General features: G+C 42.0%; 1 protein-coding gene across 2 annotated transcripts in view; it reads left to right on the forward strand.

The window, feature by feature from the left end:
* The first annotated feature begins 594 nt into the window (after positions 1-594).
* The window catches only part of ANTXR1 (ANTXR cell adhesion molecule 1), a 219,774-nt gene continuing 205,208 nt past the window's right edge, over positions 595-15,160 (forward strand). The window contains exon 1 of one of the 2 annotated variants that reach the window (XM_032352316.1): positions 595-868. Coding sequence is in view for 1 of the 2 variants with exons in the window: in XM_032352315.1 (XP_032208206.1) it covers positions 8,143-8,294 (152 nt within the window). In the remaining variant the exon portion in view is untranslated. Of the gene's footprint in view, positions 869-7,675; positions 8,295-15,160 lie in introns of those variants that run through there. The other variant, XM_032352315.1, reaches the window with a different exon arrangement.

Below are 15,160 nucleotides of genomic sequence, written 5' to 3' on the forward strand. Positions count from 1 at the left end.
ATTATTCTAAAAAGGGAGTTGATACGATGTTGGTTGGAAAAAGAAAAAAAAAAGGAAAGAATGTGATCAGGTTGGAGACTAGAACAAAGTCATGTGCTAGATTTAGGGTATATTTTGATCTGTGAGAAGAAACTGTACTCCAAAATTTTAAAGAAATAAAAACCTATATGTATATAAAAAATGAGGCTAAATCCAATGAAGGGTAGAATATGACTCTAACAATGAAAATTTTTAAAGATTTTTAAAAAGGTATTGATAAGATAAAATAGTTTAAAAACGTTAAAATAGGAAAAAGGAAAAAATTAAAAAAATAGAATAAGAAAAAAATGAAATTAAAAAAATTTAATTTGAAAGACTAAAAAATCATGGGGGAAAAGCCATGAATTCCAGGTGCTGTATTCCTGTAGTTCTGAAGTTTTACAGTTGTCCTTTATTGGTGAACTTGGTCTTGGTGGGATGTTCTTGCTGATCTTCTGTGGGGAGGGGCCTGTTCTAGTCATCTCAAGTGTCTTTGCCCGAGGTGGAATTGCACCACCCTTGCCAGGGGCTGGGCTAAGTAATCTGCTCGGGTTTGTTCTCGGAGTTTTTGGTCCCTGAACACTTTCCATACAACTTTGAAGGACGGGAATAAAAATGGCGGCCTCCCAATATTGGGTCTGTAGGAGCCGAGAGATCAGGCCCCACTCCTCAGTGCGCCCTCAGAAAAAAGCTTGCAATCCCTTCCACCTCCCTGGTCTCCGGTTGTGATCTCTGCTCTCCCAGCCTGTGACTGAGCATTTCTATCTCTGGTGCATGGCCCTGTTTGGAGTCTCCAAACCCAGCAGATTCCTGCAGCAAGTTCCCGTGCTACTCCTCCCAGAAGCGAAAGGTGAGTCTCCCCGATTCTGCCACTTGTGGAGTCCCTGTTGGAGGCTCAGTGGCCGAACTGTGCCTTGGATAACAGTTTAACCCCAAACTGAGGTCACACACCTTGGCTCCATCTCTGCACCTAGTTTCCCTGCTCTGATGCCTGGGGACTCTGCCCCACTCAGACACTTCCCAGTCCTTCTGTGACCCCAAGAATCCCAAGACCATACTGTCCCCCCAAGGGCTCCATCCCCTCGCTTAGCCTCTGGAGTGATGACCCTCAGTGGAGCAACTTCTAAAAGCTCCGATTTGTGCTCCGCTGCTCCACCACCTGCCGGGACCCAGCCGCTCCCCCCATAGTCTATCTTCCCATATATTTCCTCAGATTCACTTCTCCGCACTTCCTACCTTCCAGAAAGTGGTTGCTTTTCTGTTCCTGGAATTTCTGCTCTTCTTCTCTTTGATCTTCTGTTGAGTTGTAGGTCTTGAGAATGGTTTCATAACTATCTAGCTGAATTCCTAGGACCCAGTGATATTAGGTCTCCTACTCCTCTGCCATCTTGCTCCTGCCTCTTATTTCCCATTTTAATTACAACAGGGTGTGTTTTTCTGTGTGTGTACTTACTTTTTTACATATATAAAATAAACAATAATTTATAAATATTGAAGGCGACATGAAAAATCATATACATAGTCATATATACTATGGATACCTATGATATGTACATATATATATGGTTTTCATGTTGTTTTTTAATATTTTATGTTGCTTCTAATATATACCCATGAGATATATGTGCATACATGGTTTTTTGTTGTTTTTATGTTTATAAATTGCTCTGTGCTCTATTTTTCAGCTTTTTCAATTTTTTCAACTTTATTTTATAAATATCTCTGTGTATAGATAGCTAGTCCATGTGATTGTTACTTTTAAAGAAAACATGACATTACATCATGCCAATAGTTCAATAGAATGAAACAGACTTAGCAGAAACTTTAGCAAAATCTGAAGCATCTCATTTAAAAAATATTCTTAGTTTTTACTCAAAATAATAAAAACACATCATTTAAAAGTCAAATTGTCTAAAAGTTTCATAGCAATGTCCCCATTTTTTGCCCCACCAAACTCCATGGTTCCCAGTTCCCATCCCTTTTCAATAATTTAGCTAATTCCACCATTTTACATTGCTGTGTTTCCAAATGATATGCACACACTGAATCTATTTTGATTCATCAGTCTCAAACATTCTCCACTGACTTTCTATTTCAGAGGTGAGATTTTAAGTCTCCTGTGTCAATCACAACAAGGTAGCTATTGATTTCTTTCTTCTCCTTTGGCGGTATGCTCTCAGGAGATCTTCGTTCTCCTCCTATCTGGATTGTCTGTACTCTAAATTATCTGCACCACCATCATCCTGGGATGTCCCTTTGCTGTCATCTTAAGAATTCTATTTGTCTTTATCTGGAATTGGTGCATTAGTCAGGGTTCTCCAGAAAAACAGAACCAATAGGATATATAGAGGGAGATTCTTCAGTCCTATGTAATACCCAGTGCTCATTACATAATGTCCCCTCCTTAATGCCCATCACCCAGTTACCCTATCCTCCCAACCACCTACCCCTCCAGCGACCCTTAGTTTGTTTCCTATAGTTAAGAGTCTCTTATGGTTTGTCTCCCTCTCTGATTTCATCTTGTTTTATTTTTCCCTCCCTCCCCCTGTTTTCATCTGTTTTTTTCCCTTAAATTCCACATATGAGTGAAATTATCTGATATTTGTCTTTTTCCGACTGACTTATTTCACTTAGCATAATACCCTCTAGCTCCATCTACATGGTTGCAAATGGCAAGACTTCACTTTTTGATGGCTGCATAATATGCCACTGTAAATATACACCATGTCTTCTTTATCCATTCATCTGTCAATGGACAGCTCAGCTCTTTCCATAGAGTGGCTATGGTGGACATCACTGCTATAAACATTGGGGAGCATGTGTCCCTTCGAATCACTATATTTGTATCCGTTAGAGAAATGTCTAGTAGTGCAATTGCTGTTGACCCTCATTACTTATCATTCTTTTTTTTTAAATAATGTGAACTTTATTTCATTAACTGATACACTGTTTATCCCAGCCTCTTTTTTTTTTTAAGATTTTATTTATTTATTTGACAGCCAGAGATCACAAGTAGGCAGAGAGGCAGGCAGAGAGAGAAGGGGAAGCAGGCTCCCTGCTGAGGAGAAAGCCCGATGTGGGGCTCGATCCCAGGACCCTGGGATCATGACCTGAGCTGAAGGCAGAGGCTTTAACCCACTGAGCCACCCAGGCACCCCATTACTTATCATTCTATTCACTAATCCAGGGTGGTGTGTAAGCACACTCTTAACTTCCACTTACACACTCCTGGCTCCAAAGGCTCTTCAGTACGGGCATCACTCCCACATGTGAGAATTACATATATATTAGTGTCTTTTAGATTCTACTTATCTAATTAAATATGAAGCAGAAGCATCAATTAAGAGTGAAGGAGGGAATATTAAAAACTTGGAGTCTGAGAAAACTTTCTCAGAGTGGAAGTAACCCAACTAAAGATACGTAGTAGGACCATCAGTATATATCTGAACTATAGCAGTGGTGAAGACTAAAACATATGGTTATTGCTGTTTTAATTTTTATGCTCGAAGAACCTTATTTATGGGAAACTACCAAAATGTGGAAAAGCTATTCCAAAAATGCTACTACTATATATGCATAGAGTTTACCAGATTTGGATGTTTTCCTTTCCTTTTTTCCCTCTTTTCCCACAGTCCCTGGATTAACCACATGATTAAGAACAGCATTTTAAACTGAGCTCATTACTTACTAAGTTTGTGATGAACTCCCTCCATGCTTCAACTTTACGGTTTCTGTTTTTGAGACACCAAATTTTAAAGTTTTCTTATCTGCCACTTTATTTCCCTCTGCTTCTGAGCAATTCTGATTTCTAGAGGACAACATTCTGGGAATGAGTTTTATTTCTTCCTTGTTAGCTTAGATTTATAAGAATTATATTGGATTTTTCCTCCATTTCAAAAGAAGATGATAATTCTATCTATGCTGTAGGGGCTCTTAGTCATTTTATGTGCCTACTGATTGACTTCACTATCCTTTTTGGCTTAAACTCACATTTTAAGTGCCTAAATTTATGACCATGATTAAGATTTCAGAGTAGAAGGACATGTTGAGTTTCCTCTAAAAGTTAGGTTAACCAAACTACTGTATCAATACCTACTTATATATTTGTGTCTCCCAAGTAAATTATGCAAAATCCATGTTTTATTCATCTTTGAATCTTCAGTGTAGGCATAGGGACTGCCTTATAGTAGATGTCCAAAAACTATTTTTGAATGAATGAATGAGTTAATAAGGAGAAAAAAATGAAGGTTCTTTCCTAGGGATTGTTAGATCTTAAAAAGAAAAAAAAAAACAGTATCAGAAAGAACCTTCAATTATTATAACATTAGATCTAAAAACCAAGCTCAGAAAAAAAGCACCACTGATTATAACCATTTTCTCAGACATTTCTGTAGAGTTTAGCTATCTAGCATTCTTGGCTAGCAGAAACAGTATTGCTGCCAATAGATTTTTGATAGTTCCAAAGTATGTTTTCTGTTTGTTTTCTACTTGTATCCTAGGAAATCTTCAAATCCCAGTAGCTCCTGGATAAGTTAGAATCTTCACCTTTGCATTTCTTAGAGTTCATAGTAGGAATGCCTGTGGCACAGAATCAGCTTCGTTTCACTGCTGGTAGGAAAATCAAACACCCTGAAAGTGGTTCTTCGAAATTTATTCTTATCTCTGCAAGAAATTCACATGCAATTCTCCAGAATCCCACAATAACAATAAAAGCCAACATTTATTGTGTGTCTCCTGAGGGCTGCCCATTACATACATTATCTCACTGAAACCAAGCAGTTCAATGAAGTAGGTAATCTTTGTAACCCCGTTTTGCAGATGGGAAGCTGTGTTATGGACTAGTCATGTAACCCAGTTAGAATGGCAGAGCTTGCTTTGCCCCAAATAGCCTGGTGTGCCATTACACTATTTATTAGTGTCCTATCCTAATGCTCAAAACAGTTTAGGGGAATTACCATTAATTCTACAATAAATCTAATCAGGGATGAGTGTGTGAGGCAAGAGGGAGAAGAAATTGGTCACCATAAGACTGTGTGTGTCTGTGAAACTCTATGTGTCCTTGAAGCACCCGCATCTATTTCTGATATTCTACAGATATATATGAAAAAGCTCCACTGGCTATTATAGGATGAGTAAGCCTCTTTGCCCTCATCTTCATGGTACCCCTTCCAAATATTCTTACCCATATACATGTTCACATACTTTGAGAACTACAGGTTCTCTGGTTTGGGACTTGGACATGTAGTAAAACTGTCAAAGGAGTTACGGGCTTGACAAGCTTAGGTAGATTTTGTCTGATATCCTCAGTTATAAATTGGTCTGGGTCTCTGAATAAGACCCTGGTCTTGAATATGCTAAAATATGCCAAGGTTGCACAGAAGTGGGCAGAAAAGGGCTTGCTTTAATTGGTCTTGTGTTTAGTTTCTTGCTGGCCCTAAGTTGTCTAATGTAGTCTTCCTTTGGGTGTTTGCAAGCTCTGGTCTTGTCAAGACCCTGGACTATATTATATTGGTCCATTTTATCCCTCTTCTGGATTCTGGGTTGGACTGGCCTGGTCTCTGATCTAGATGAAATGAAGGTTTTGTTCAGCAAGGTTTTGAGCCCTTATGAGGTTCTGGGACAGATTCTTTTCAGGATATGCTGGTGTGAATTCTGGATTATTTTCTTGGTTGAGACCTTGTAGGAATGTGTCTTCCTTGCCGTGCTTGCTGTATTAGGCTTTGAGTTTTGGCTAGACTCTAGCTGGATTGGGCTAAAAGTGGACTGGTGTTTAAACTTCATGCTGGGCTTGGGTGTAATTTAGGAAGGATTATGATGGTTTGCAGGTTTAGCTGAATTGCATGCTGAACCAGATTAAAGGGGATCTGTCCCTGGGCTGACAGTAACTAATATATGAAATTAGCTCATTTCTTTTCAGGGCTCTGAATTGATCAGAGTTGGGTTGTAGCTGTGTTTGACAAGTTCAGTTTATGCATTTGGGTGGCTGTTAACAGGATTTCAAGGGAGGTACTGGATTAAACTGATTTTCAAGTTAGTTTCTCCTTGGCCACTTTCGTGCTCATCTGCACCAGGCAAGGGGAACGCAGGGAGGAAGGGGGTCCAGCCTGCTATGGGGGATTTTAGCTTCCTCACGATTATTTTTCCTGAGAACAGTAATTCCCAAAGTTTAGGTGTCAGTAGGTGTTGTGTGAAAGGAACAGTTTCAGGGTCAAGTAAGTTTGGAAAATACAGTTAGACATTTTTAAAAGGAACTCTCAAAGCTTTAATGTGATAATAGACATTTTCTGGTTATCTATTATTGCATCACAAGTTACCTCCCATATCAGAGACTTAAAACACTAATGAACAATAGTTATCTCGTAAATTTCTGTGGGTGAGGAATCTGGGATTGGCTTAGCTGAGTGTTCCTGGCTTGGGGTCTCTCACAGGACTGTATCAAGATGTTGACGGCGGCTGCAGTCATCTGCCAGCTTGGCTGGGGCTGAGGGTCCACTTTCAAGGTGAGTGAGTCACTCCCATGGCTGACTATCAGCAGGGCATCTCAGTTTCTTGCCACATGGATGTCTCCATACAGCTCCTTAAGTGACCTTTTGACAGGGCATGACCTTGCCTCAGAAGTCACACATCATCATTTCTGCCACACTTCATCCACTGTTCACAAATCAGTCTTATTCAGTGTGTGTGTGTTTGGGGGGGGGGGGTTGTTAACACCAGGAGAGAAGGAACATTGAGGATCCTTTGGAGGCAGGCTGCTGCAGTGCCTTAGGAGTCCCCCAAACTTATCTGACAACAAAATGATTGTTTAATGAGGCATTCCAAGACATTAGCGTTCCTCAGTACAGCTGGTGGGGGAAAACGACCATGGGTAGTCACACTGTAGACTAAGAGTCTTAGAGGATTGCAAATGAGGGGAAGATGTATGTCTGGAAGAATAAGGCTGAAGGGCTGAAGACTCCCCAGGTGGAAGATCTATGAAGCTAAAACCGAGTCCTACCCGGATCCACTCTAAAGAGGACCCCTCACATCAGAGAAGCTAGCACAGACAGGACTCCCCTCCTAGTCCCAAATGATTTGGAAGGTCCATACTCTTGTAAGCTGTTTATTCCCTCAGTCCAAAATCAGAGATAGGGTTGAAAAAAGTCAAAGCTCACAGGCTGGAAAGAAGAACTCACAGAATCTCTAGAATTTGGAGATGGAGTCCATCTAGAACGCCCCTCGGTTCCATGCCGGGAGCAACCTTTTCTTTGGGACTGTTTATGCCAAGCCACAGGACTGGACCCCAAGAGACTCTTTTGTGATCTGTACTAATAGTACAGTAAGGTCACTGGGATGAGTCAGATCCCAAAGTCTCTGTTCTTCTCTACTTCACTTGCACAAAGGCAGTTTTGGGAAGGTCCCAGCCCCAGGGCTGGAGCCAAGGTGCTTGGAGGAAGTAATTTTTCATCAATGTTTATAGCGAACTTATCAGCAGATGCAGGATAGGAAAGGAGAGGCAGGGATGAAAAGGTTAGAGAATGAGCGAGAAGTAGGAATTTGGGGAAGAAATAATAGAGTAAGAAAAGGAAGGCGCGTGAGAAAAAAAGACTAAGAAAGCACGCACAGTCGCACTCTCGCAAACGCCCAAGGGCGCTTTGGCCATCGTCGGCCACAAGGTGGCACCCTTTGAACTTTCTTCCCCCCCAAACCCAAAAACTGAGCCGGGGGAGGGGGGCGAGAGGAGGGAGAAAAGGCAAAGCACTCTCCCAACCGAGAACAATTTGAAAACCCACCCCACACTATTTAAAAGCTGGGACAAAGAAGCGTCAGGACGGAGCTGCTTCAGCTGCGAGACGTCGGCGGCGCCTCCGGAGGGGTCCGCCGCCCGAACCAGGAGCAGCCCCTTTAAAAAAGCGGAGTACAGTATTGGGATTCTTGAAACCTGAAACCTAGAAACAGAATCGAAGCGGAAACCAGAAGGAAAACCTTGAACTCCTCCAGACAATTGCTTCCGGGGAGTTCCAGGAGCGCGAGGGGGAATAAAGGGCCCGCGAGCAGGGCCCCTCGGATGGCGCGTCCCTGAGGGTCGTGGCGAGTTCGAGGCACGCGGGAAGCAGAGGACCCTATCCTCTCCCTGGGCTGCAGGTCATGGCCACCGTGGAGCAGAAAGCCCTCGGCATTGGCTTCAAGTGTCTCTCCTTGGCCACTTTTGTGCTCATCTGCGCCGGGCAAGGGGGACGCAGGGAGGAAGGGGGTCCAGCCTGCTACGGGGGATTTGACCTGTACTTCATTTTGGACAAGTAAGTGTCTCGAGTTGTTGCATCCTGGGCTCCGCGGGTGATGCTCTTTGCCGGGCTGGGCTTGTTGGCAGCATCGCTTTGGGGCGCTTCGGAGGAGCCGAAGCAGCCCCGCACTGCGCCTCGGTCGCGGAGCGCGCCTCCCCATCCTTTGCTGCCCGAGCCCACAGGGGCGTCGCTGCTGGTTGAGGGGTGGAAAAAAACTACTTTCCGCCTGGCTTTCTGTGCCCGAGGAGCATGTAAGGGAGTGTGAGGATGCTACTGACCAAACAGGTTTCTGCGAATCCTTCCCATTGCTTTAGAAACCTGGTGAGAAGGGCGTGCTTTGGAGAGGTAGAACTTCCAGGCTGCGCGGGAGTGGGCTTTGAAAAGTCCTTGGTGTCTTTAAACAAAATCAACAACAACAAAAAACACATGCTGCCGTGCCTAAGGCATTGCCTTTGTTCCTGATAATACACTGCACGCTGACTGGGCAATTAGGGAAAAAAGAAGGCGGATTTCTCAACCCTGGACACTACTGGGTTTTAGGCTGAGGAATTCTTTGTTGTGGAACCACCATGTGCACTGCAGGGTGTTCAGCAATGTCTCTGGACTCTCCCCAAGTAAGCCCGCTCCATGCTCCCTCCCCCTCCACCCCGCAGACACCCCCCACACACACCCCCAGCCCCAGTCCTGCATTGGCGACAACCGAAATTGTTGCCAGAGGTTGCCAAAAGCTCCCTGTGGATAAATTCCCGCCGGCCCCTCCTAGCCTTGGGACCTCTGATTGAGACGGATTCAAGTTCTTGGCAATTCCACTGGTGGGCTACCAGGGAGGTGCAGGAGCCCTGGTTTCCTTACCAAAAGGGATAGCTCTTAGGCTTCAGGTCTGTGCTCAAGGGAGAGCTGCACTCTGACCAGTTAAACACTTCCCAAATCCCCTTAGATTTGCCAAGCCACAGTCATTCAAGGAAGCATTATGCTATCTACTAAAACCCAGCTTCAACAGTAAAAAGCCCCCCAGAGAAGATCCACGCTCATGAAAACTATGTGAGCTCTCTGGTGCCAAGAGAGGCGCTTGCTGTAACAGTGGTGGGGAGATGAATTTCACAGACTGGAAAGTATTTGGGAGTTGGAAAAAGGTCTGCAAAATAAGCTGGCCAGTGAGACACCAAATGTGCTTTGCAGTTGCCCCTGGAGTTTGATTTTTCCGTAAGGGCTGTTTTGAACTCCAGATTCTTTAGATGAAAAGTGAGATCTCTTTCTTAGAGATTTTTATGAGAAGGTGGATACCGAAAATATACTCCAATACTAAGAAATGGAATTTCTTTTGTTACTTCTAGTGGCTGGGAGCAGCAGCTCACAGATTCAGAGACTGTGTCTGAGAACAGTTAGAGGTGCCCATCACCTACTACCCACCCCCCCCCAACAAAAGCCAGTTGGGCAGGACATACAGGAAAACTTAAAAAAAAAAAAAAAATGGACAGAACCACCAAGTCCCTGAATGGAGTGACTCTATACTGTAGAGATAATCAGATTCTCCCCAGATTAATTTGAATTGAATTGAACTTTTAAATCAAAGTCCTGAAAGCATTTATTTTGGTGGTAAGAGGAATTTAACAAAATGATTCTAAGTTTATCCTAGAGAACAGAAACCTGGTAAAAAGAGGTAAAACATTTTTAGAGAAAGATAATGAAGACATACCTGTAAATATTAAAATGTGTCATAAGGCAAATTATGACACATAGGATGGTGAAATCCAAAGAACAGGTAGACAGGGTAGAAAATCTAGAAAGAAATCCAGGGTCATGAGAGCATTTAGTGGGAGTTCAAGTTGGTGGGGAATTAACTTGTTATTTTAAAATATGATTCTTCGGGTGCCTGAGTGGCTCAGTCAGTTAATTGTCCAACTCTGGATCTTAGCCCAGGTCTTCTTCTCAGGGTCTCCATGCTGGGTAATTGGGAAAAAAAAAAAAAAAAAATTCTTAAACAAATGATTGGTAACATAGGAAAAGAAAAAAATTCCAGAAGCCTCGAAAATTTAAATGTTTACAATGAAAGGATAAAACAACAAGAAGAAAATTTAAACGACTATTACTATAATCTTAGGTTTAGAGCTTTTAAAATAGGACAGAAGCAATAAAGAAAACTATGAAAATATTTACATATATTCAAGTTTTCCATTTCCGTAAGTGAAAAAATGTCAGAGATAAAAGATTATTAAAAGTTACAAGAACTTTTATAACATCCATTACTCCTCAAAGATTGACCTGAATGTATAAAAAAGAAAAAGTTTTAAAAAGATGAGTCCAGTAGAAAACAGTAAACAAATAAAAAATTTCAACTTCACTAGTAATCAAAAAAAATGAAAAAAAAAATCAAACAAGATGTAACTTAATTTATTAAGTTGGCAAAGGTTTTTTTTTTTTAATTATTATATTCAATATTGGCCAACTTGTGGGAGGTTAGCACTTTCATATCTTACTAAGGAAAATAGGAATTTGTATAGTCTTTCTAAACTGGTGATGTCCAGTGGAATTTTCTGTGATGATGGAAGTGTTCTGTACCTGCTTTGGCCAACTGGTATCTACTAGCCGTAAGTAGCTATGGAGCCTTGAAATGTGACTAGTGTGAATAAGGAAGTGAACTTCTTATTTTGTTTATTTTCAATTAATTTTAATTGAAACAGCCCCATTTGGCTACTGTACTGGGTAGTGCAGATAAGAAGGTAATTTGGCAACATGTGTCAAATGCTTTTTTTAAAAAAAATGGGGTTCTACTTTTCCATCTAGCAATTCTATGTCCTAAAGGAAAAATCCAAGATGGTCTCAAACTAGTGACTCCATGTATCTTCCTTGCAATGCTGTTTGTAATAATAAAGCTGAAAATGACCTAGATGTATAACCATAGTGAATTAAGTGAGGCATGGTATAGCCAATTTCTGAATATGCCTATTGGATGTGCTCAGAATGTACCCTTAGGTGAAAACTACAAGCACCGATATTGTGTACATTGTGGTGCTACCTTTGTAAAAAAGCTAAATACACAAGTGTGTTTCTTGATTTACCTAATCTGTGATTGTCTTTCTGTCTAGAAGATATTTAAATTTTTGTGTGTGTGTTTTTCTGAACTTTCCAAGTTCTCTATAATGAGCATCTGTTATGTTTATATTCAACAAAAATAAGTTACTTTGAGTTTTTGAAGAATTGTTTCAAGTGTGTGGAGGGTCTCTAAGCAGCATGCTGAGCTCCAAGCATAGTATTACAGAGGCTGCTGCTTCTTTTATATCTGATCCTGGAGTCCATTTCTAAATGCATCATAGGATACCCTGCAATGCACTGGGGACCCAAACGTGCTCCTGGAAAGAAATGACGGGGCCCCTTTGCAGGCACCTACCTTTTATTTAGGTGGACTCCTCTGACTTCTTTTAGTTGTCCTAGGGCTTGAAGAGAGAGGTATTTTCGTGTTGAATGAAAAAATTGCTAGTATTTGATGTGCACACACTTTCAGTTTACAATCTCAATCCAGGCTAATGTATGGTATTGTCGGAGCTGGGAGATGGGCCAGAATGTAGTGATTGCAAAGAGGCCTCTGGTGGTCCCTCAAGATATGGTCTTCTATCCTAGAAAGAACCTTCTCAGACCGTGCTGTCCAGCACCCAACCACAGCAGAGTGGAAGGGAAAAGAATGCTGACTCTCTTTCCTTGGGCATCTAAGATACTTTGGCTGGCTAGACACTGTCTACAGGCTGAACCTAAGGGATCCCAAGGCACCTTTCTTTTCCCCAGCCTCAACTCCTTTTTTCTTGGTGAATGGTTCTCTTCTTTTCCATGACACTAAAACTCAGCTCATTTCAGGTTTTAGCAGGATGTATCTCTGTCCTGGAGAGAATCCAGATTATACATTTAATGGAACGTCGTGTTTTCTCAACCAGGAGCAAGACTTCATAATGATAACCTAGGCTACCGCAGTAACACAATAGGGCATTATTAGCGGCTTTGGCGACGGGGCTGGTGGACTGGGCTTCACAAGGCTTTATACTGATAGAATTCCATGTTCATTTAAACATGCTTTTCTGGTTACAGTCAGGAAAAATAGATTGCTGGGAATTCAATCAGGGATTTGAAAAGTCAGATTTGGAAGGCCCTATGCAGAAAAAAAACAGGCAAAGAGCAGCTAGGCCCCTTGAAGTCTTCCACGGGTCCTCTAAGATTAATGTGCCCTGTTGACTGACCCACGGAGGTAAAGGTACCTTTCCTTTCTCCCAGGGCTCCTCTGTCATGACATTATACATTTATGTATCATATATTGATCGATTTTATAGGGAACAATTAGTTACATCATTGGAAAAAGTGGTTTCTCCATCCTGAGTCTTGGGGAAGGGCTGGCTGTGTTCATGTGTGCTCCAAAGACTTCAAAACAGATGGTGTCAATAGCAGAAGGAGTAGAGGAGATGGTGGGCTGCAAGGGACAGTAAGCACTGAATAGCTTTTTTGACAGGACTTTCCAAAGCCACAGCCTGCCACCCAATATATACTTATATTTGTAAATATAAGGCCCCGCGTTGGTCCCTTTCCCATTAGAGCCGCCGAACTCCTCTCTTTGCTACCTCCTTGCTGTCCAGCCCGTTTTCTTTCTCTCCTCCCCACGCAAGAGGACCCCATCTTGGCACTTACCCAGAATTCCACCCTCAGCACCACAACCAGATGATCCCTGAGTGGGGATGATCTGTAGGACCACTGCTCTGTGGACCTCTCCAGGGCCATGGTCATTAGACAGATGTTTGTAGCATTGGCCTGCGAACTTCACCACCGGGTATGGTATCGTTTTCCTGAGAAAATACCTCTGGATTCCCAAGTACTAACTTAGAAAAAGAAATCTTTAGAACAGAACCGAAGTCTCCCCACACTTACGCATTCTCACAAGTGCCCCGAAGACATGCTTGCTTGGTAGCTAAGGCAAGGACTGCTGTCCCTAGTTTACAGATGAGTTTACCCTTAACCCTCTGTTCAGCCCCTTGGATTAAGTGACCTGCCCAAGGACGATGTCTGCTCCTGACTCCCAGCCCTGCCCTTCCCACTCGTTACTGCTCTGTGTAGCTGGGTTATAATGAGAAGCATATGGCAGTCCAACTGGAGGAACTGGGTGGATTCCAGGAATTAAAAATCCCTGCATCAGGGTTTCAGTAAATGATACATGGTACATAAGGCAGTCAACAGTACTTAATTGAGGAGCTACTGCTCTGCTGTCAGGTCAGCTTTGGTTGATTGAAAGTTTCAGGGACTCCAACCCCCTGCAGCCCACAGAGATGCTTCAGCCATCTGGGGGGTTAACTGATGGCTACAACTCTAAGGTGCATTCAGGACATCTGAGGAGATGCGCTTCAAGGTCCAATAAATTGTTAATTTGTTCAGATTGAATCCGATGGAAAAAGGAAATTTGATGGGCAGATGGGTTGAAAGAGAGGTAGCTTGTTTTCAGGAATACTTAGGAAGAGGCTTCGAGAAATGAAGTTGCAAAATTAGCTCTGAATAAGGAAACAAGGGGTCCATTACAAGAGATCTTGAAAATGCTACTATGATAATTCTAAAAGGCATCATTAAAAAAAAAAAAAAATGTCAGGGGCCAGAAATCTCTCTTTCTCTTTCCTTCCTTCTTCCTTCTTTCCTTCCTTCCTTTCTTTTTTTCTTTCTTTTCTTCCCTTCCCTTTCCTTTTCTTTCCTCCTTCCTTTCTTTCTCTGTATTGAAATGGATTTTATGGTTGGTTTTAAATGTTTCTCCAGTTAGGTTCCAGGTTTGGAGAGGACTTACTAGACTAGGTAATAGTTGGTGGAACTGCCTACAAATTGGAAGCTTTGGCATGTGGGTCAAAAATAAAAATAAATAAGGCATACGTGTTTTGTTTTGTACTTCTCTCTGGGTCAGCCAAGTAATTAGCTCTCGTTTCCCTAGCTATGGAGACCTGGTAAAACTCAGTGTCAAGCTGAGAATAGAATCCAGGAGTGTTGGAGGAAGCCTCCTGTCCTAAGATAACCTATAATTATCTTCAAGTGCTAAAGGGCTCCCAGAGGTCCAGAAACAATCTCTGGCACCCTTTAGCAAGACTTGGCTGTCACATAAATGCAAATGGGATTTTCTTTCTGCTAATTTAGAATGTGTGTCTATTTTTGATGTGTGGCCAAGAGACTGGATTTTGCCTTTCCCAGAGATCACTCAGCAACAAAAGACACAGTGGATATTTGGCTATGTCTTGACATGTTTCCCAGACATGCCAGTTTCATACTGAAAAAAAGCCATTAGGTTTCTTTAGTTTGGCTGATTCTTTCATTTATTTGGCATAAATACCTTCTCAATTCCAATAACAAGTGTGTACTCAGTTAAAGATATGGATAACACAGTGTTGATTGCAAGCAATGTTGTGTTCTGGGAGCTGCAAAGAATATGAAAGAAGCAAGAAGCAGTCCCAGACTATTTGCTTTTTAGGTAGAAAGACATTAGAAGGACTCGAGGCAGCCAAAGCTACAGGGTCCTGGAGGATTTGGGGTAGGGGACAAGTAAAGTCAATATTAGATCAACAATAAGGAAGAATAATAAGTAATATTTACTGATCTCTTGTCACCTGCTAGGCACTGTGGTTAAATGCTTTGCCTGTATTACCCCATTTAGTCTTTACAACCACAGAAGGTTAGTACAGTCATGATCACCATTGGACACATGAGGAAACTGAGGTTTAGAAAGATCAGCCAAGGTCACTCTAAGTGGTGAAACTCAGCCTCAAACCCAAGCCACTCTGACTCACGATCTACGCACAAAGATGAAAAATATCTAAACATGCAAAAGAACATTGAATCAATCAGGATAGGTTAAGTTATGCTTTGGTAACAAACAA

This window comes from Mustela erminea, chromosome 7, assembly GCF_009829155.1.
Source record: "Mustela erminea isolate mMusErm1 chromosome 7, mMusErm1.Pri, whole genome shotgun sequence".
NCBI classification, from domain to species: domain Eukaryota; kingdom Metazoa; phylum Chordata; class Mammalia; order Carnivora; family Mustelidae; genus Mustela; species Mustela erminea.